The sequence below is a fragment of the Giraffa tippelskirchi genome, chromosome 12 (genome assembly GCF_054371585.1).
Source record: "Giraffa tippelskirchi isolate mGirTip1 chromosome 12, T2T-mGirTip1v1.2.pri, whole genome shotgun sequence".
NCBI lineage: Eukaryota > Metazoa > Chordata > Mammalia > Artiodactyla > Giraffidae > Giraffa > Giraffa tippelskirchi.
The window spans coordinates 49,768,817-49,787,810 of NC_137286.1; the positions used below are offsets into that span (position 1 = coordinate 49,768,817).

An 18,994-nucleotide genomic window follows, 5' to 3' on the forward strand; every position below is an offset into this window, starting at 1 on the left:
CTGACGCCTATTGGATTAAAGCAATAGCCTTTTTATTTTATCTCTTGATTTAGTGGACAGGGAATTTGGGCAGGGCTTAACTGGGAGAGTCTTCTACTTTTCATGGTGTTAAATAAGGTCACTGGGTGGCATTCAGCTGGCAAATGAAATGGCTGGTCTGGAGGATCTATGATGGCTTCATTTGTATGTCTGATACCTTGGCACAAATGCTTTCTGCTTGGCAGGCTGAAGGACTGGGCTCATCATGGACTATGAACCAGAATGCCTTCATGTGGCCTTTCCAACATGTTAGTCTTAAGGAACTTGGACTTCTTACATGGCAGATCAAGCATCCCAAGAGAACTGAGTAGATGTTGCAAGACCTCTTTTGACTTAGCCTCAGTTTAGCCATCACCTCTGCTGTATCCCATTGGTCACTCAGGTTACTGATGATAGCCCAGATTTGAGTGGATGGAATTAATCTCTACCTCTCAATTGGAGGTGTAGAAAAAAATTTGCGCAATTTTTCATCTCCCACACTCTCCTTAGACTTTGAGCTCCTCTAGGGCAAGTATTTCCTCTCATTCCTCCTTGAGATCCCCGGGTTCTAGTGTGGCATCTTACACAAAGTAGGTATTCAGTAAACATTCCGAATGTTATAAAATGGGAAGAGATAGGATGGAAAGGAATAGAATGGAATGGCTTGGGAAGGGATGGGACAGATGGCATAAAATGGAATGGAATGGAATATAATGGAATGGAATGAAGTGGAAACTTAATATGAAATCTGCCAGAGCCTTGCTATCCTATTCTCTTTGATGACAGGATTTACCTCAAAGAATATTCCAGCGAGAACATCCTTACACAAATTTATGACAAGGTATACAGATCAACTTTTCTACAAATCCAGCAACTGAACGAACAGTTATAGGATGCCTACTGTACAATGCCTATTATGGCGCTAGTGGTTAAGAACCCACTTGTCAATGCAAGAGACACAGGTTCGACCCCTAAGGTCCCCTGGAGGAGGGCATGGCAACCCACTCCCGTATTCTTGCCTGGAGAATCCCATGGACAGAGAAGCCTGGCGGGCTACAGTCCATGGGGTCACAAAGAGTCAGACACAACTGACGGGATGTAGCATCGTGTGCCAATAACTGTGTTAATGAATAGGGAACATCAGTATCATCCCAGACAACGTGGAGGGAAAAGAAGTATCCTGTGCCTATCTCTGAAATTTTCTCAAGTTCACACCCAACTTTACTGAACATGGGGAAAAAAAGGCCATCCCAATCCCATTTTCTGTAACACCCCTGATATCACAGAAATAGAGTGCTTACACTCTGCTACTCTGTTCCCACAGATGGAAAGAATAAGCCCATGAAATTTTAATTCCTTATCTCTAAAGAATAAGACAGAACCTCTTCCAAATTCATGAGCCAAGAGCACAGGACACAGCTCATAGCCCAAGAAAACCATATTGCCAAAAATAAATTTGTTCTTCGGTCATGCAGTTAGAACACTCACTAGAAATGGTCCATTGGCTAAAGAAAAGACATTATTAAATTTGGAGCTGGTAATGAGTGATGAAAGAGGGTACTGATCACAAACTTCAATGACTGAAAATGGTTATTATATGAGAAACGATGACCAATAGCTCCCTGTCTTCACACAAGAGGAAACAGGAAGAAGTTGCATAGTTAGAAGTTTAGTTGGGGCAGAAGGAAGAACTTCCTGTCCGGGCTGAGACAAGTTCAAAAGAGGGAGAGTTGTTTTAAATGAGTGTGAACCGAAACAGATACGAAAGTGTGAAAGTGTTAGTTGCTCAATCATGTCTGACTCTTTGTGGCCCCATGGACTGTAGCCCCAGGGATCAAACATGGGTCTCTGGCATTGCAGGTAGATTCTTTACCATCTGAGCCACCAGATGGTCATGAAATAGTTTTTAAAATTTATTTATTTTAATTGGAGGATAATTACAAATTGTGATAGTTTTTACCATGCTGCTGCTGCTTCAGTCGTGTCCTGCTCTGTGCGACCCCATAGACGGCAGCCACCAGGCTCCGCCGTCCGTGGGATTCTCCAGGCAAGAACACTGGAGTGGGTTGCCATTTCCTTCTCCAATGCGTGAGAGTGAAAAGTGAAAGTGAAGTCGCTCAGTCGTGTCCGACTCTTAGCGACTCCATGGACTGCAGCCTACCAGGCTCCTCCGTCCATGGGATTTCCCAGGAAAGAGTTCTGGAGTGAGTGGGTTGCCATTACCTTCTCCAGGTTTTTGCCATAAATCAACATGAATTGGCCATAGGCATCCATGTGTCCCCTCCATCCTGGCTCCCCACCCACCTACCTCCCTCCCAACCCCATCCCTCCAGGTTGTCACAGAGCACTGGCTTTGGGTGCCCTGCTTCATACATCAAACTCCCACTGGTTATTTATTTTACATATAATAATGTATATATGTAGCTTCATATATACATATATATATGTAGCATCAATGCTATTCTCTCAAATCATCCCACCCTCTCCTTAGTTCTAATGAGGTGGATGAACCTAGAACCTATTATAGGAAGTGAATTAAATCACAAAGAGAAAGAGAAATCACAAAGAGAAAGACAAATATCATATACTAACACCTATGTATGGAATCTAGAAAGATGGAACCGATGATCCTACCTGCGTGGCAACAAAGGAGACACAGATGTTAAGAAATAAGAGTTTTCTTAATACGATGGAAGTTGGGCTGGAAATAGCGAAAAAACAAGAAGCTTGCCATAATTACAGAAGCTGGGTGATGTGGTTTTATAATATTAAAAAATAAACATCATTACAAAATAAAATAAAGTGAAATGGTACGTAATGTTTTCTGTCTGAGGTGGAATCTTTAGAATGAACAAGCCATTACAGAGTGAAATAAGTCCAAAAGAGAAAAAGAAATATAGCATATTAAATTCATATATATGGAATCTAGAAAAACTGTGCATATGATCTTATTTGCAAGCAGAATCATAGATGTAGGTGTAGAGAACAAATGTATGGATACCAAGGGAGAAAGGAGGGGATGGAAAGAATCGGGAGATTGGGGCTGACATATAAACACTATTGACACTATGTATAAAGTAGATAACTAATGGGAATCTACTGTGTAGCACAGGAAACTGTATTTAAGGTACTATAGTGACCTGAATGGAAAGGAAGTCCAAAAGGGAGGGACCTATATACATATATATACATACCTATATATATATACATACATGTATACATATAGTTGATTCACTTTGCTGTACAGTAGGAACTAACACACCATTGTAAAGCAACTATACGCCATTAAAAATTAATTTTAAAAATACTCCACTACCAGTAAAAGAATGAACAATCCCACTAGGATCTTTCCTCATAATTCTTGGGCTTCAGAATTTGACAAATGCCCTAGTCATATATTGGGTCTTACATAATTAATTGTTAAGAATACAGCAAAGAGGACTAAAGGGCCTCTTGATGAAAATGAAAGAGGAGAGTGAAAAAGCTGGCTTGAAACTCAACATTCAAAAAATGAAGATCATGGCATCTAGTCCCATCACTTCATGGCAAATAGATGGGGAAACAATGGAAACAATGACAGACTTTATTTTCTTGGGCTTCAAAATCACTGCAGATGGTAACTGCAGCCATGAAATTAAAAGATGTGTGCTCCTTGGAAGAAAAGCTGTGACCAACCTAGACAGCATATTAAAAAGAAGAGACATTACTTTCCCGACAAAGCTATGGCTTTTCCAGTAGTCATGTACGGATGTGAGAGTTGGACCATAAAGAAGGCTAAGCACCAAAGGATTGGTGCTTTTGAACAGTGGTGCTGGAGAAGACTCTTGAGAGTCTTTTGGACTGCAAGGAGATCCAACCAGTCAATCCTAAAGGAAATCAGTCCTGAATATTCATTGGAAGGACTGATGCTAAAGCTGAAGCTCCAATACTTTGGCCACCTGATGCAAAGAACCGATCATTGGAAAAGTTCCTGATGCTGGGAAAGATTGAAGGCAGGAGGAGAAAGGGATGACAGAGGATGAGATGGTTGGATGAGATCACCAACTCAATGGACATAAGTTTGAGCAAGCTCCAGGAAATGATAGACAGGGAAGTCTGACGTGCTGCAGTCCATGGGGTTGCAAAGAGTTGGACATGACTAAGCAACTGACCGACCACAAAGAATACCAATGCTCTTCCTTCTAAGTAAAGGGGCATACATGGTTCAGCATGGGTAAAGTTAGAATGTGGTCTATTTTTTATTTGGCAAATATTGTCAGGTACTTACTTTGTACCAGGTACTGTTGTTAGGTGCCAGGAATAACATGGGTAGCATAAATATACACAGTCCCTGCCCTCATCAAACTCCCAAGCTAGTTAGAAAGGCAGATAGCTAAATAGCCACCCAAAGAAATGTAGAATTGCAACTGGGGATAAGCACCCAAGTTTATTTTGTCATGTGACCATAAAATAAGGTTATTTGATGTGAATCAGTAAAGGATTCCCTTAGGAAATAACATACTTATTTGCAAAGTGGAAATAGAGACACAGATGTATGGATACTAAAGGGAAAAATAGGGTGGTGGGATGAATTGGGAGATTGAGATTGACATATATACACTCTTGATATTGCGTATAAAATAGATAACTAAAGGGGGCTTCCCAGGTGGTGCTAGTGGTAAAGAACCACTTTACTTGCCAATGCAGATAGACATAAGAGATGTGGGTTCGATCCCTGGGTCAGGAAGATCCCCTGGAGGAGGGCACAGCAACCCATTCCAATATTCTTGCCTGGAGAATCCCATGGACAGAGGAGCTTGGCAGGCTGTAGTCCATAGGGTTGCAAAAAGGTGGACACAACTGAAGGCACTTAGCAGGCACCTGCAATGAAAACCTACTGTATAGAGCAGGGAACCCTGCTCATTGCTCTGTGGTGACCAAAATGGGAAGGAAATCAAAAAAGAGGGACTATATGGATAGGTATAGTTGACTCACTTTGCTGTATAGTAGAAACTAGCACAACATTGTAAAGCAACTATGCTCCAATAAAAAAAGGAATAATAAAACTTTCCTTTTCCTTTAAAAAAAACAAGTAGTACTTAAGCTGAGAGTGAAAGAATAAGCTAGCACTAACTAGGAGAAGATTGGAGGGCAGAATTCTCAGGACAAAACCAGGCAAATGAGAGTAGTGTACAGTTATATAGCTGGTAGAAACATGCAAAGATAAGGGAGATAAAGAAGGCCAGTGAAGTTAGGCTAGAGAAAGGGACAGGGGTGTTTGAAGAATGTACTTCTAATTCAAATAGACCTTGGTCACCAAAACCTTTGCACAACTTACTTTCTTTCCTACATTATTGGACTAATCACTGAACCCAGCTCATGGGTACAATTGGGCTAGAACTACCATAATGGATGCAAAACACTTAGCTCTCTGCCCAAGTCACAGCAGATGTTCAATTGGCTGTTGGGGAATAAACATTGCCATGAGCATGCCTAACAAAAGGTGAGTTGTCTAAAAACAGATCTGAAGATCTTTAGAAATGCATCTTCCTGGATCAATTTTACACCCAGATCACGATGTTTCCAATTCAGCAGGATACTCTTAAGGAGGAGAGCAAAATAACCAAAACAAGCGAAAATGGTGAGGTTGTGTCCTCTGAAAAAAAGACAATTTATAATCCTGTGCTTTCTCCATATCCAGCATACTTGTTGCTGCTTGGTAAACAGTAAAGGCTCTGAGTCATAATAATAATAGCGGCAATCAACAGCATCCCATCCTTGAGATGTTCTCTGATTTCTTTTAAATGACACTCACTGGAAAGCAGACTGTCTTCATTTCTAGGAAGGCTGTGAAGCCGCTCCAGAGAACAGTTGACGAACAAGAGCACAGAACTTGCAAGTTAGAATTAAGGATTGCTGAAAAGAAGTGCCAAACTGTTTTCAGCTTTTCTGAATGGATTCTAAACACAGCTAGTAAATAACATGTCCAGGTGCCTGTCACCCAGCGTTCAGCACCAAAGTGGAGGAAGAGAGTGCTGCCTTCCTGTTCAATCAGCAGCTGCCACCCACTACCTTGATCCTCTCTGAATCCATCAACCTCCCAAGCACACAGGGAAGATTAAAAGCACTGGGACAGGGAGGCTTCGTTCTGCCACTACAAGGCCACGGAACCAAGCAGTTTCCAAAAACACAAAGAAGATGCCCTTTTCTGGGTCATCCACCCAGCTAATTCTTAGCCAGGTGTTCTAAAGCACAGTCATGAAGCAACAAAAGTTTGACCCTGGTGTCCTCATGTCTTCCATTTCAGGGACTCCATCATCTTGTGGTCTTGCTCCACCACTTTGCTACTCTCTAACCTAGTTGGTAATGACCTTCCCCAACCCACTCTGAAAAGCAGCTTTTCAGAGATATTCTATAGTTTGAGAGCTAAGAACTAGGCGTCGGGTTAGGAATAGACATCCTGCATAGCCCATAATGGGGCTTGCCAGGTGGTGCAGTGGTAAAGAATCCACCTGCCAATGCAGGAGATGCAGAAGACTCAGGTTCAATCCCTGGGTCGGGAAGATCCCCTGGAGTAGGATATGGAACCCACTCCAGTACTTTTGCCTGGAAAATTCCATGGACAGAGGAGCCTGGCAATTACAGTCCATGGGGTCGCAAACAATCAGACACCACTAAGCACATATGTACATAGCCCACCATACTATGAATATGACCGCTGAGTGCCCGCTTTGCTTCAGCTGCCACTTACTCCTTAATCCTGAAAACCATCTTGCAACTTGCATGTAGGATCTTAGTTCCCTGACCAGGGACCAAACCCGTGCCCCCTGCAGTTCTGCGGTGGTACCTCTGATACCTCTGAGTCCTAACCACTGGACCACCAGGGAATTGCCTGAAATCGTCTTGCAATTTTGATATTTTTATTCCTACTGTACTGGTGAGGAGCCCGCAGCCAAAGCAAGTTGAATAATTTCCTTGATAGCAAGAGTAACCTTTCTTCCTATTTTCTGAACTGAGTTTTGAAAGCTACTAAATTTGAAAAAAACTCACTTTCAAAGTAACTAAATTAATGTTTCCTTAGCAGAAACTCTCTGATTCTAGAAAACAAACTGACACTTTTAAAACATGCCTGTAAATGCTTCATCATACCTACCACCAAGAGGTGGGCTTCCCTCATAGCTCAGTTCGTAAAGAATCTGCCTGCAATGAAGGAGATCCAGGTTCAATTCCTGGGTTGGGAAGATCTCCTGGAGAAGGAAATGGCAACCCACTTCAGTATTCTTGCTTGGAGAATCCAATGGACAGAGGAGCCTGGCAGGCTGCAGTCAATGGGGTCGCAAGAGTTGGACACGACTGAGCAACTAAAAAGAGAGAAAGACTAAGAGGTAGGATCTGTGGCCCATATTCTTGAATCTTGGCCAAGTGACTCCCTGTTACCAAGTAGGCTGTAGCAGAAGTGACACTGCTTAACTTCCAAGGCTAAGCCATAAAAAGTGGTGAAGTTCTACTTAGGTCACTGGGATCTCGGCATCTGGAGCCCTGATCCACCATGTGCAAGCACTGAATCCCCTGAAGCAGCCAGGACATAAGGGAGCCACACTGCATGGAATGACCTACCTGATGCTCCCACTGTTGTTGTTGTTGTTTACTCCTCTCTAGTTAAGGTGTGCAGGCTTCTTAATGCAGTGGTTTCTCTTGTTGCACAGTACAGGCTCTAGGGCGCACAGGTTCAATAGCTGTGGTGCATGGGTTTAGCCCATGCATGTGGGATCTTCCTGGACCAGGGATCAAACCCATGTCCCCTGGATTGGCAGGTAGATTCTTTAACACTGAGCCACCAGGGAAGCCCTCATTTTTTTTTTCAGTTTTAAGTGGGGTTCATAACAATAAGAGATAAAGGGTTTTTAGCAAACACAGTAACAAATGGACATCTGATTGGTAGGAAACATCAGCCTGTACACATCATAATTTTTTGTGTATCCTCAGTGCATAGCATTTACACAGAGAACCACTGCTGCACAGCACAAGAGTATCTGAAGAGGCTGAATCAGAGTCAGGCTGTTTAACAGACAAATTTTTAATATATATACTCTAAATGAAAACAGATTGAACTTTTGAGCTGGTAGGGTAGAAGGCAACTCGGCCAACATGGCAGTTAAAGCCCCCACTTTGGTGCACGTTTCCACATCCCATTTGCACGCATGACACATTAAGAGGATCTAAAGGTAAATGAGCGTTCTCCGGTGGCTGAGTGGTAAAGAATCTGCCTGCCAGTGCAGGACACACGGGTTCGATCCCTGGTCTGAGAAAATTCCACATGTGAGTGGAAGTGAGAAGGTAACAGGCAGGAAGGCCAGAGGTCCCCAAGTGGCAGGAGGAAATAAACTGGAAGTGGCAGACTGTTTTTTTCCCTCTTCACTCTTGATGAAACTGGTTCTGCCTACGACAACTAACTTTTTTTTTCTTTTCTCAAACATTGGGCTAATAATGGATCAACAAACCAGTATTTGTGTCAACTGTTTTATGGCCAGAGATGACACACCTTGTGTGATCCTATCTCAGATATGCATGTTGTGGGCGAGGAGCCTGGTGACACTCCCTCAGCCTTAAGGTGTCTATGTTATCTGATTAGCGGCTCACTAAGAGACATAAAATGCCTTGCTAAAAACTAGCAAGGGGGCACTCTTTCATCCCCTTCTGATGTCTATGTCAAAGCTTTCCCTATCTCTATTATACTTAAATAAAACTTTGCTGCACAAAAAGCTCCAAGTAGTCAAACCTCGTCTCTGACCCCGGATGGAAACCCTCTCCTCCAGAGGTCACGGATCCCGGTGTAACACATGGCTCACAGAAGCACCTGAGAGCATGCGCCACAACTACTGAGCCCACGTGCCCTGGAGCCCGAGCTCCACAACAAGGGAAGCCACCACAATGAGAAGCCCTCACACTGCAATGAAGGGTAGCCCCCACTCGCTGCAACTAGAGAAACACAAATGAGACACTTTCTGGCAGCCACAGCCCTTGTTATGAACACGTTGCACAAATTTTCTAGAACTAAACAGTCGCTTGTACTCTCCTTCTATTTTTTGAAGTTGAAACCTTCGGTGGTGCAGGTAAACTCCATTGAAGTTTATAACCTGTGCCACAGAAAGGAATGGTGATCCTACTTATTCAACTTTAATAATTGAAAGTTGAATAATTAAGAAGAGAAAAAAATATTTTAAAATTTAAATATTCAATTTTAATAACAATAAAAATGTTAATACTTTAATAATTATGGACAAAAGTTGTTCAAGAGGAGCTGCAGAGGATGTGGGATGGTACAGGGCCCAATTGTAAGCTTTCTTAAAAGTGCATCATCGGATGTTCAGCAGCATTCCTGGTTTGTACCCATTGGATGCCAATGCATAGCCCACCCAACTACCCCTCCCCCCAGTTGTGAAAACTGAACAACACTGCCAAATTCAAAACTGGCACTGGTCAAGAACCACTCTACTAATGAATTAGTGACTAATTCTTATGTAACACAATATCCCTCCCAGTGTATCTAATGAGAATAACATAAACCAAAGAAATAAAGCTTTCCTTGTTTCAAGGATCAGTGAAAAGCCAAGTCACAGAGATACATAGGGCCCTGGATCCTTTTGGTCACCCCACAAATTACTTCTCCCAGATAACTGTCCACTTTCTTCTTGCATTCACAGCCAGCACTAGATTTCTGGATCAGAGGTAAGATCAATCAGATTCATACCCACATGTACACACACTTGGTTGAATTGCAAACTAGTTGAATTTAGCAGATTTCATTCTATAGTGAATGCCACCAGCTACTCACCTGCTGGAAACTAAGACAACCAACCAAGAATTAAAATAAAGGCATGGCTTTGGTCTAGCATGGGACATTACATCTATTTTTGAATGATTAATACTTATCCTCTGTGTAAAATGGCTGATTCTGTTAAACTGATAGAGAACACCCAGTGCATTCTACTAGGTAAAGACTAAGATTTCTTCTCTGTTTTATTTCCAATATTTTTGCTGATTTGCCTGTGGTTGGCTCAAGGCAGCGAATTAACATAATCAGAAGACAAGTATTGGGTTGTAAGCATACCAGGGAGGCAGTTATAAAGAAGCCAATAAGGTCACAACTCTCACAGCTCCCTCAGTCTATGAAAAGTTTGCTTAACTAAAGTTTGGTAAGAGTAAAATTAGTAGACATAATAGTTACATGCCTCAACTCCTTTCATTCTGCTGTGTAAGTATAAATTGCTTCCTCGTCTCTAGTAAATGAACTCTTTCGGCTTAAAGAGATAAGAAAAAGGCATATGGATGAGTTATCATATACTATATAGGAACTTCCTGCCTCCACCAATAAAATAAGGCCTAAATCTGTAAGTTCAGCTTGTAAGGATGGGTTGGGGACCATCCCATGCAGAGGGGCAACTGCAACTCTAAGATTAATTCTCCTGCTCATGGGTATTCACCTCCCTCCGAAGCTGTGAGGATAGCATATTCCAGAATCAGGACATAAACTGTGCACACAACTCCAACTGTTGTATTAAAGGAAGAGGAAGTAGATTTGGTAGATGGCTAGCTGGGTTCTGACAGAGTGTAGTCTCGGCATTTTCCTCTAGGGTTTCCCAATAGGTATGATCTCCCATCATGCCCTTGGCTGGCCTCCTGCTAGTGGACGCCATCTTTCCCTCTGTTCTGTCTAAATTTGCTAACTATAGATCAAAATAAACAAGATCAGAAGACACTGGATATACCATCCTGCATCAAAGGCAATTTTCCAATTCTTATTTCCTGTGTGAGGACCCACCCCACTCATGAAAGGTTTACTCTGGTTTCCAGTACACCTCTTACGAAGAACCAAATGTTCAAACTCAATGATAAGCACATTATTTTATAAGAAAAACTGGAAACAGTGACAAGAACGAGTCAGTATATCATATAACCTATGACCGAAGTTGAAATCACAAAGTCCTTACACTTTGGGTGAGTTGCATCATAGAAAATAGTCATCAACAGCTAAAAGCAAAAATACTAAAGGCTGAACATTAAGAATTCCAGTAGGGATTTCACTGGTGGTCTAGTAATTAAGACTCCGCCTTGCAGTGCAGGGAACTTGGGTTCAATCCCTGATCAGGGAATTAAGACCCTACATGCCAAGGGGCAACTAAGCCCACGTATCATAACTAAAGAGTCCCTGAGTAGCAAGGAAAGACCCTGTATGACACAGCGAACATCCCGCCTGCCACAACTAAGACTCAATGCAGCCAAATAAACAAATAAACATTTTAAAAAAATAGAATTCCAGTAGTTGTTTCCTTATTTGGAGGCCAGAGTGCTGGTGAGCACCTCAGAAAATGCCTGTCAATACTCAGCTTTAAGTTTCTATGAAAAGCGATTACTCATCCTATCTAAATAGCATACCCTCTTCATCACAGGAGGCACTTCTCAGAAGGATTTCAAACCACGTCATGAGCCTGTTGGACCAGCTGCCCCAGGCCAAACACCTCTGAGGAACCTCAACTGTGGTTTCCATCCTAGTCATTCTCATCTTCAAAGCAAAATGCTTCCAACCAAATATATCCAGGAATCTCAGTGCTATGCGGGCAGCTGCAATGGCGTTTGTTTCAAGATTTGTTATATTAATTACAGCCACAAATGCGTGCGTGCTCAGTAGTGTCTAACTCCTTGCAACTCCATGGACTATAGCCTGCCAGGCTCCCTGGTCCATGGAATTTTCCAGGCAAGAATACTGGACTGGGCTGCCATTTCCTTCCCCAGGGGATCTTCCCAACCCAGGCGTCAAACCTGGGTCTGCTCTATTGGCAAATGGATTCTCTACCACCATGCTACCTGGGAAGCACTCCCCTCACCCCAACGCAAGTGCTCAACAGAAAGCAGTTTTGAAATAAATTAGTAATCCTATTTATCTTTCCAAATATTCTATAGCTTCATTTTCAGGACACCTAAAGACTACTTAGGCTTCCCTCATAGCTCAGTTGGTAAAGAACCCACCTGCAATGCAGGAGACTCTGGTTCAATTCCTGGGTCAGGAAGATCTGCTGGAGAAGGGACAGGCTATCCACTCCAGTATTCTTGGGCTTCCTTTGTGGCTCAGCTGGTAAAGAATTCACCTGCAATGTGGGAGACCTGGTGTTCGATCCCTGGGCTGGGAAGATCCCCTGGAGAAGGGAAGGCTACCCACTCCAGCATTCTGGCCTGGAGAATTCCAGTCCATGGAGCCACAAAGAGTCGGGCACGACTAAGTGACCTTCACTTTCACTTTAAAGATCACTTAGTTAATGTATTTTTCATCTGTATCTCTATCACAGGTTTTGTTGATGTCTTTGGTGAATGAAGAGGTTCAAAATGTGATCATTAGGTAACATGTATCAGTGAGAGTATTTTGCAAACCATTCTCCCAGAGAAGGTTCATTCCCTACCAACAGAAATTTCTCTTTAACCCATGATTAAATTCACACAAACTCGCCCATCTATTTGTGGAATATCTTGGAGGCCTCTTTGGAAATGTGAAATCACACACTGAAGTTATTAAGATCCACTGATGTCACCCGAGAACTCTACTGGGGACGTGGTGCCTACTTGAAGTACATTCCTCCCGTTTGTTGATAATTTCACAAGAGATTCTTCAAGCACTCAAACTTCATGAACCTCACTTATATTTCATGAAGTCAAAGGAGCAGGTCAGAGGGAAGGTGAGATGAAGATAATGTTGAATACAAACTGATATTTTTTTCACATTCATGTCCAAGAAACCAGAAGATTCTGGAAAAACAATGTTAGTAGGCTGGGTTATAAAAATTGATGAGAGTTGAGAGGTTAAATAAATGGGAAAGATAATTAAAAAAAAAAAGAGCTACAAAGGGTAGAAGTGATGGTTCCACCTTCAAGGCTTCAAGGGACAGAGACTGTAAAAGGCCAGCGGGAGAAAAGTGGTCTATCAAAAGATTCAGCAAACAAGCCCTGAATATTTGCCAAGTAGTCAGTTAAGTCACAATTTTAATAGTCCAGAAAAGTGTCTGCAGCTGTGTAGAATCACATAACCACGAAGAGGACATCAGGCAACTCTCTTGTAATTGCCAGGGCTGAATTCCAAGAACTAAGGAGATACTCAGCAAGCTCTTAGCTAAATGCTCCCTCTTAAGGAGGACACATTTGTTTCAATTCGTCTTTCTGGAACTCAGCTTTCTGTTGAATTACCAAATATCATGATGATGGAAGTTGCTTTTGACTGTATCCTTTCAAGGGATCTGAGAGACATGGCTGGTACACAGCATCACAGGGATGCAGTGGCATCCCCTGCCTTCCAGAGAAGGTTCATTTCCCACCAATAGGAATTTCTCCTTAACACATTATTAAATGAAGCTATAGCTTGAAGAGGAATGAAATGAAAATTACTGCTTGAAAAGTCACCAAGAAGTGCAGTCACAGAGAATCATGACTTCCTACATAAGCAGTAACTAGATTAAATCTCCATTTATCTGTCCTTCCATCCATCCATTCACTCAATTGTTTATTCAGATTATTGGGTATACATTAACACATTAGTCCATGGGAGAGGAGAATTCAAGGATGCCACCAGGACAGGAGTTCTCAACCCAACTGCAAAACAAGCCCAAAGTGACACAAAAATACTGACATTTTATCCACATCCATACTGAATTCAATATATGAGAATGACTAACAGGAGTTCCGGGAAAAGTGTGTGAGAAGGGGAGAAAATGTAATTGTGAAAATCTTCATTATGAAAATAAAATGGGGGTTACTCTGGTGGTCCAGTGGTTAAGGATCCACCTGCTAATTCAAGGAACATGAGTTCGATCCCTGGTCCGGGAAGATCCCACATGCCCTGGAGTAACTAAGCCCATGTGCCACAACTACTGAGCCTGTGCTCTAGAGCCCTTGAGCCCCAGCTACTGAGGCCACAAACCACAACTACGGAAGCCCGCGCACCCTAGAGCCCAGGCTCCACAATAGGAGAAGCCACTGCAAGGAGAAGCCCGTGTACCACAGCTAGAGAGCAGCCCCCACTCTCTGCAACTAGAGAAAGCCTGCATGCAGCAACCAAGACCCAGCACAGCCAAATACAAATAAATAAATATATCTTCTAAAAAAAGAAAATGATAGAGATGTATGATGAGGAGGGAAGAAGTTCTTTCTAAATAGAAGCAACACTTATTTTGGTTAGCCATGACTCAATTTCAAGGTGAAAATCTCTTCTTAAACCCTTATGAATTATTTCTAACTCTGTCTCAAGTTTTGGCTTTAATCTTCTTGAAGGAAGTCAACCAATTGTGTAAATAAAGCACCAGATTTGCCATGATTAAAAATCGAAGTTTTTTTTTCTCTCCCATCAGGAAGACATGAATTAACTGGATAAGCAAAATCAAGGAGCCTTCAATCAATCAGTTTATATAAAGGCATCATCGCACTTTGAAGGGATGCTTGATCAAATTAGTTCCAAAGTCTCTTCTATTCTCTATAAAATAAAGTCTATCATTTGAACATCAACCAGTTTTATGCCCATTTACCAAGGGTACTTATAACTGTGTCTTGTCATTACAGACTGTTTTAAGTTTATATGTAATTAGATTAAGCATTAATGACCTTCTTCTGCATGATTTTCAGAGTTTCCATGGTCAATTGTCAAGCATTAGATGCTGAATAATCAGTCTAATCTTTTACTCTTAAGAAATTCATTTCAGAAGTCTGGTATTTGAGCCATAAGATTAGAAATGCAGACATCCTTTGTGAGGAATACATTGATTTCCTGAAAACAATCTGATGAGTCAGTATCAAAGGCATGGATGAAGTTCACTATCAAAATGGAAGTGAAATCTTCACAGAGAATAAAATCCTTGAAAATTTTTCGTAAATCTTTTAAATTTAGAATAATTTTGAGTTTTTTTTTGTTTTGGGTTTTTCTTTTTATGTTTTGGCCACAACACAGGGCATATGGGATCTTAGTTCCCTGACCAGGAATTGAACCTGTGCCCCTAGCATTGGACTCACAGTCTTAACCACTAGACTGCCAGGGAAGTCCCCCTAGAATAATTTTGATTGGCAGAAAAGTTGCAAAGATACCTGTCACCTTCTTTCCCCATTGCTGACATCTTATAATAATGTGGCACATTTGTCAAAACTAAGACACTGACACTGGTACATTATTAACTGGCCTCTAGATTTTCTTGGATTTGGCCAATTTTTACACTAATGTCTTCATTCTGTGCCAAGTCCCCAACTAGGTTATCACACTGCATTTAGTTGTCATCTCCAGTTTCTTTTGGTCTGTGACAGTTTCTCAACCTTTCCTTTTTTCCCATGACCTTAACAGTTTTGAGAAGTACTGAAAGGGTGTCCTTTCAGTAGAATGTCCTTTCGAAAAGGTGTCCTTTCAAAAGAATGGTCCCCAATCTTTTGTTGTTTTTCAGTCGCTAAGTCATGTCTCTTTGGGACTCCATGGACTGCAGGACACCAGGCTCCTCTGTCCTTTACTATCTCTCAGAGCTTGCTCAAACTCATGTCCATTGAGTCGGTGATGCCATCCAACTAGATCATCGCCTGTCGCCTCCTTCTCCTCTCACCTTCAACTTTTCCCAGCATTGGGGTCTTTTCCAATGAGTCAGCTCTTCGCATCAGGTGGCCAAATATTGGAGCTTCAACTTCAGCATCAGTCCTTCCAATGAATATTCAGGGTTGATTTCCTTTAAGGTTGACTGGTTTGAGCTCCTTACAATCCAAAAGACTCTCAAGAATCTTCTTCAGAACCACAATTTGAAAGCATCAATTCTTCAGCCCCCAATCTGGGTTTGTTCCATTTTTTTCCCCTTCATTAGCCAGGTTGATGAGTCTTCAGGGGGTAACTGCCCTTCCCATCATGTATCAGAGGTGTATGATCACCACATGATTCAACACTTGGATAAACTGACATTCGTCAGTTTTCTCCAATCAGAAGTTACTATGGTTCCCTTTCTAACTACCTTTTGGGAAAGCAAGTCACTATGTCTCGCCTACAAGAGCTGAGAAGGTGAAATTAAGCTCCATTTCCTGGAAGGGGTAGTATCTACAAAAATTCTTTGAATCCTTAACATTGAGGGAGAAATCCATTCAATGCACTCAGCTTTCATGGGAATATCTACATTCTGTCCCATCCTGTTTTTCATCATTGCAGGCCCATAACTTCACTCGGATCAAGACTTTCTACAGCACTCTGTCAGCACCTCCTGCGACTGTGTCAGGAAATGGACAAGATCATGTTGCTCCAATGACTGTTTTGCCATCAGCAGTGGATTCTGACTGCTGAGAAGTGAAGTGTAAGGAACTCGGAGACCGTTCCTTGGAGAGACAGCTCTCATTCAAGCACAAATGTGTGCAGTAATTAGGTATGATGGGCTGCAATTTTCCTACTTCCTTTTCAAAGTAAATTGCTTTTTGAGTTGAAATTTTCTCTGGCTTTCTTTCTCTCAAGTTGGACCTTGTAGGAAAATCCCCCTTTTCAAAAAGCCAAATTTGGTTCATTTCATCCTATAACTAATTTAATGCTAGTTGTGCAGTGACTACACTAGGCATCGCTGGATACATTGTGGAACGAAAACTCATCTGTCAACCTAAAAAGTGTAAGTAAGCCTAACAATGTATTCAAAGATTAACCTCTGAAAGGCTGACTTTGAGGTTTAGGCTGGCTGAAATGGGGCTGCAGAAAAGTACATTCTGGCTCTCAACACAGCAGATGTTTTTAGAAACGTGGGTTCCCCTTGAAAACCATGAGAATTCTACTAACAGATTAGAATCTCAGACTGTAGAAGTTCTCTAATCTGACTATTGTCAAATGCATGAAATAACCCATGTGCTGTGCAATGCTAAGGCCCTTCAGTCATGCCTGATTCTTCACAACCCTATGGACCATAGCCCACCAGGCTCCTCTGTCCATGGGGATTCTCCTGGTAAGAATATTGGAGTAGGTTGCCATGTCCTCCTCCAGGGGATCTTCCCAACCCACGGATCAAACCTGCATCTCTAAAGTCTCCTGGATTGGCAGGCAGGCCCTTTACCACTAGTACCACCTGGAACGCCTGAAATAACCCATACAACACACAAATGAGAAATTTCCTCATCTTTTTTTTTTTAATACATCCAAAGACAAGGAATCCAGCATCTCCCAAAGCAGCTTACACCACTGTTGGAAATTCTAACTTTAAAGAAGGTCATCCTTAGGCTCAGGCTTTTCTGGTGACTCAGTGGTAAAGAATCCACCTGCCATTGGAGGGAGACGCAGGTTTGATCCCTGGGTCGGGAAGATCCCCTGGAGAAGGAAATGACACTGCGCTCCAGTATCCTTCCCTGGGAAATCCCACAGACAGAGGAGCCTGACAGGCTATAGTCCAAGGGGTCACAAAGAGTCAGACACAAATTAGCGACTGAAAAACAACAAATCGTTAGACTGGGGGTATTTCTTTGTGATTGACAAATTTACATGTGTCCCTAATCTCTATTTAAAAGGAATGATTAAATTTGTTTTCAAAATATTCCACACCAATGCATTTTTTTTTTCTTTTGTGTAGACTATAATAACAAAGAACAACAGAAAGCAAAGGTTAAAGTCAAAGAAACAGATCCAACTTGGAGTGAAAATTGGCTCTTTCCTGCTGCTTTCTGAAGACTTAAGCCCATAATACTTAGGCCACTAAGTAGTACGGAAACATCACTTAGCTTAGCTTTAGGAGTAACAGAGGCTGTTACAGAGAAGAATTTAGGGAGATAATGATAGAACTTTGCCTTGAAGCCAAATTGATGTAGAAGATAGATGGGCTCCAAGTTAGACATTTACAACTGGCCTCCTGTTTGTATTTCACAGGCCACGAAGAAATGGGCTTCCGGCTGGATACTTGGAAATGTTAGCATTTTCTGAGACAAGACATAAGTGGGCTCCAGTTAAGACATTTACAAGCAGCCTCCCGTTTGCCCTCCGAAATGGAAGTAACAACACAAACAGGGTAAACAGCCAGTGTTTGCCTCTTGTGAACACCTTAAGGTAATAGTCACAGCAACAGTCAAGATAACAGTCATGGCAGGGACAAAGTGGGGCAAAATCCTGTTTGAGTAAAGGATTAAGGGATCTCTGTCCCCTCCTCTTTTGGGACAAAGGAGGCACTACACAGGCACAGAAAGGCTCCTTGTGGGTCAAAAGTCAAGGGATAACACCAGGCCATAATGAGTCTTGCTCCTCCCAGAAGCCTTCACTTCCAGATCCATGTTGGCTGAGGGGAGTGTGCGCACCCAGGGGAGGGTCCCAGAGTAGGTCAGGCGTGGAAAAAGAAACCAGGTAATTGGCCTGAAGGAAGGCAAAGAACCAGAAGCACTGATCTCCGTAAATGACTTAACCACCTCTTCACTGCGCCCCTCCTCACTAGGGGGACGCCCACAGCCTTTTATTCCGGGTGCGCATTTCCGCCTTGCTTCTGTCTCAGCTAATGAAGCCATTTCTCTGCGTGCGCGCCCACTTGTTGTGCTCTGTCCCTAATAATAAACCTTGTAGCTGCATTTACAGTTTCTGCCTCCATGAGAAATGCATTTTCACTGGGGGCAAAAATCCAGGGAAAAATAGCTTCTAGCCTCTAGCCCTTGCTGGTCCGGTGGCTAGGATTCCTGGTTCTCATCCAGGCTACCTAAGTTCAATTCCTGGGCAGGGAATTAGGATCTCACTTCACACCACTGCTCACTGCCATCTCGACGAGATCAAAATGGAGTTCATTTATCATATGAATGGACATTTATCATACGAATGTTCATTTATCATATGAAGGGCAAAAGGACTTTGGGACTTGTACTAGAGTTCCAATGATACACAGGGGAAAGTAAAAGACGACCTGCAAAAGTAGGCTTTGGTTTTTTAATAGTTAGCGGATGTTTAGAATTGATGCTGAGAACAGATTATGAACAAACTCTTCTCTTCCATGGCTTTCCT

General features: G+C 42.2%; 1 protein-coding gene across 3 annotated transcripts in view; it reads right to left on the reverse strand.

Annotated features, from left to right (window-relative positions):
* The window catches only part of AGBL1 (AGBL carboxypeptidase 1), an 867,141-nt gene that overhangs the window by 807,447 nt on the left and 40,700 nt on the right, over positions 1–18,994 (reverse strand). The window contains exon 2 of one of the 3 annotated variants that reach the window (XM_081550439.1): positions 7,147–7,358. The exons of 1 other annotated variant lie outside the window; for it this stretch is intronic. Coding sequence is in view for 1 of the 2 variants with exons in the window: in XM_081550438.1 (XP_081406564.1) it covers positions 7,151–7,174 (24 nt within the window). In the remaining variant the exon portion in view is untranslated. The remainder of the gene's footprint in view (positions 1–7,146; positions 7,359–18,994) is intronic. One more of the 3 variants, XM_081550438.1, reaches the window with a different exon arrangement.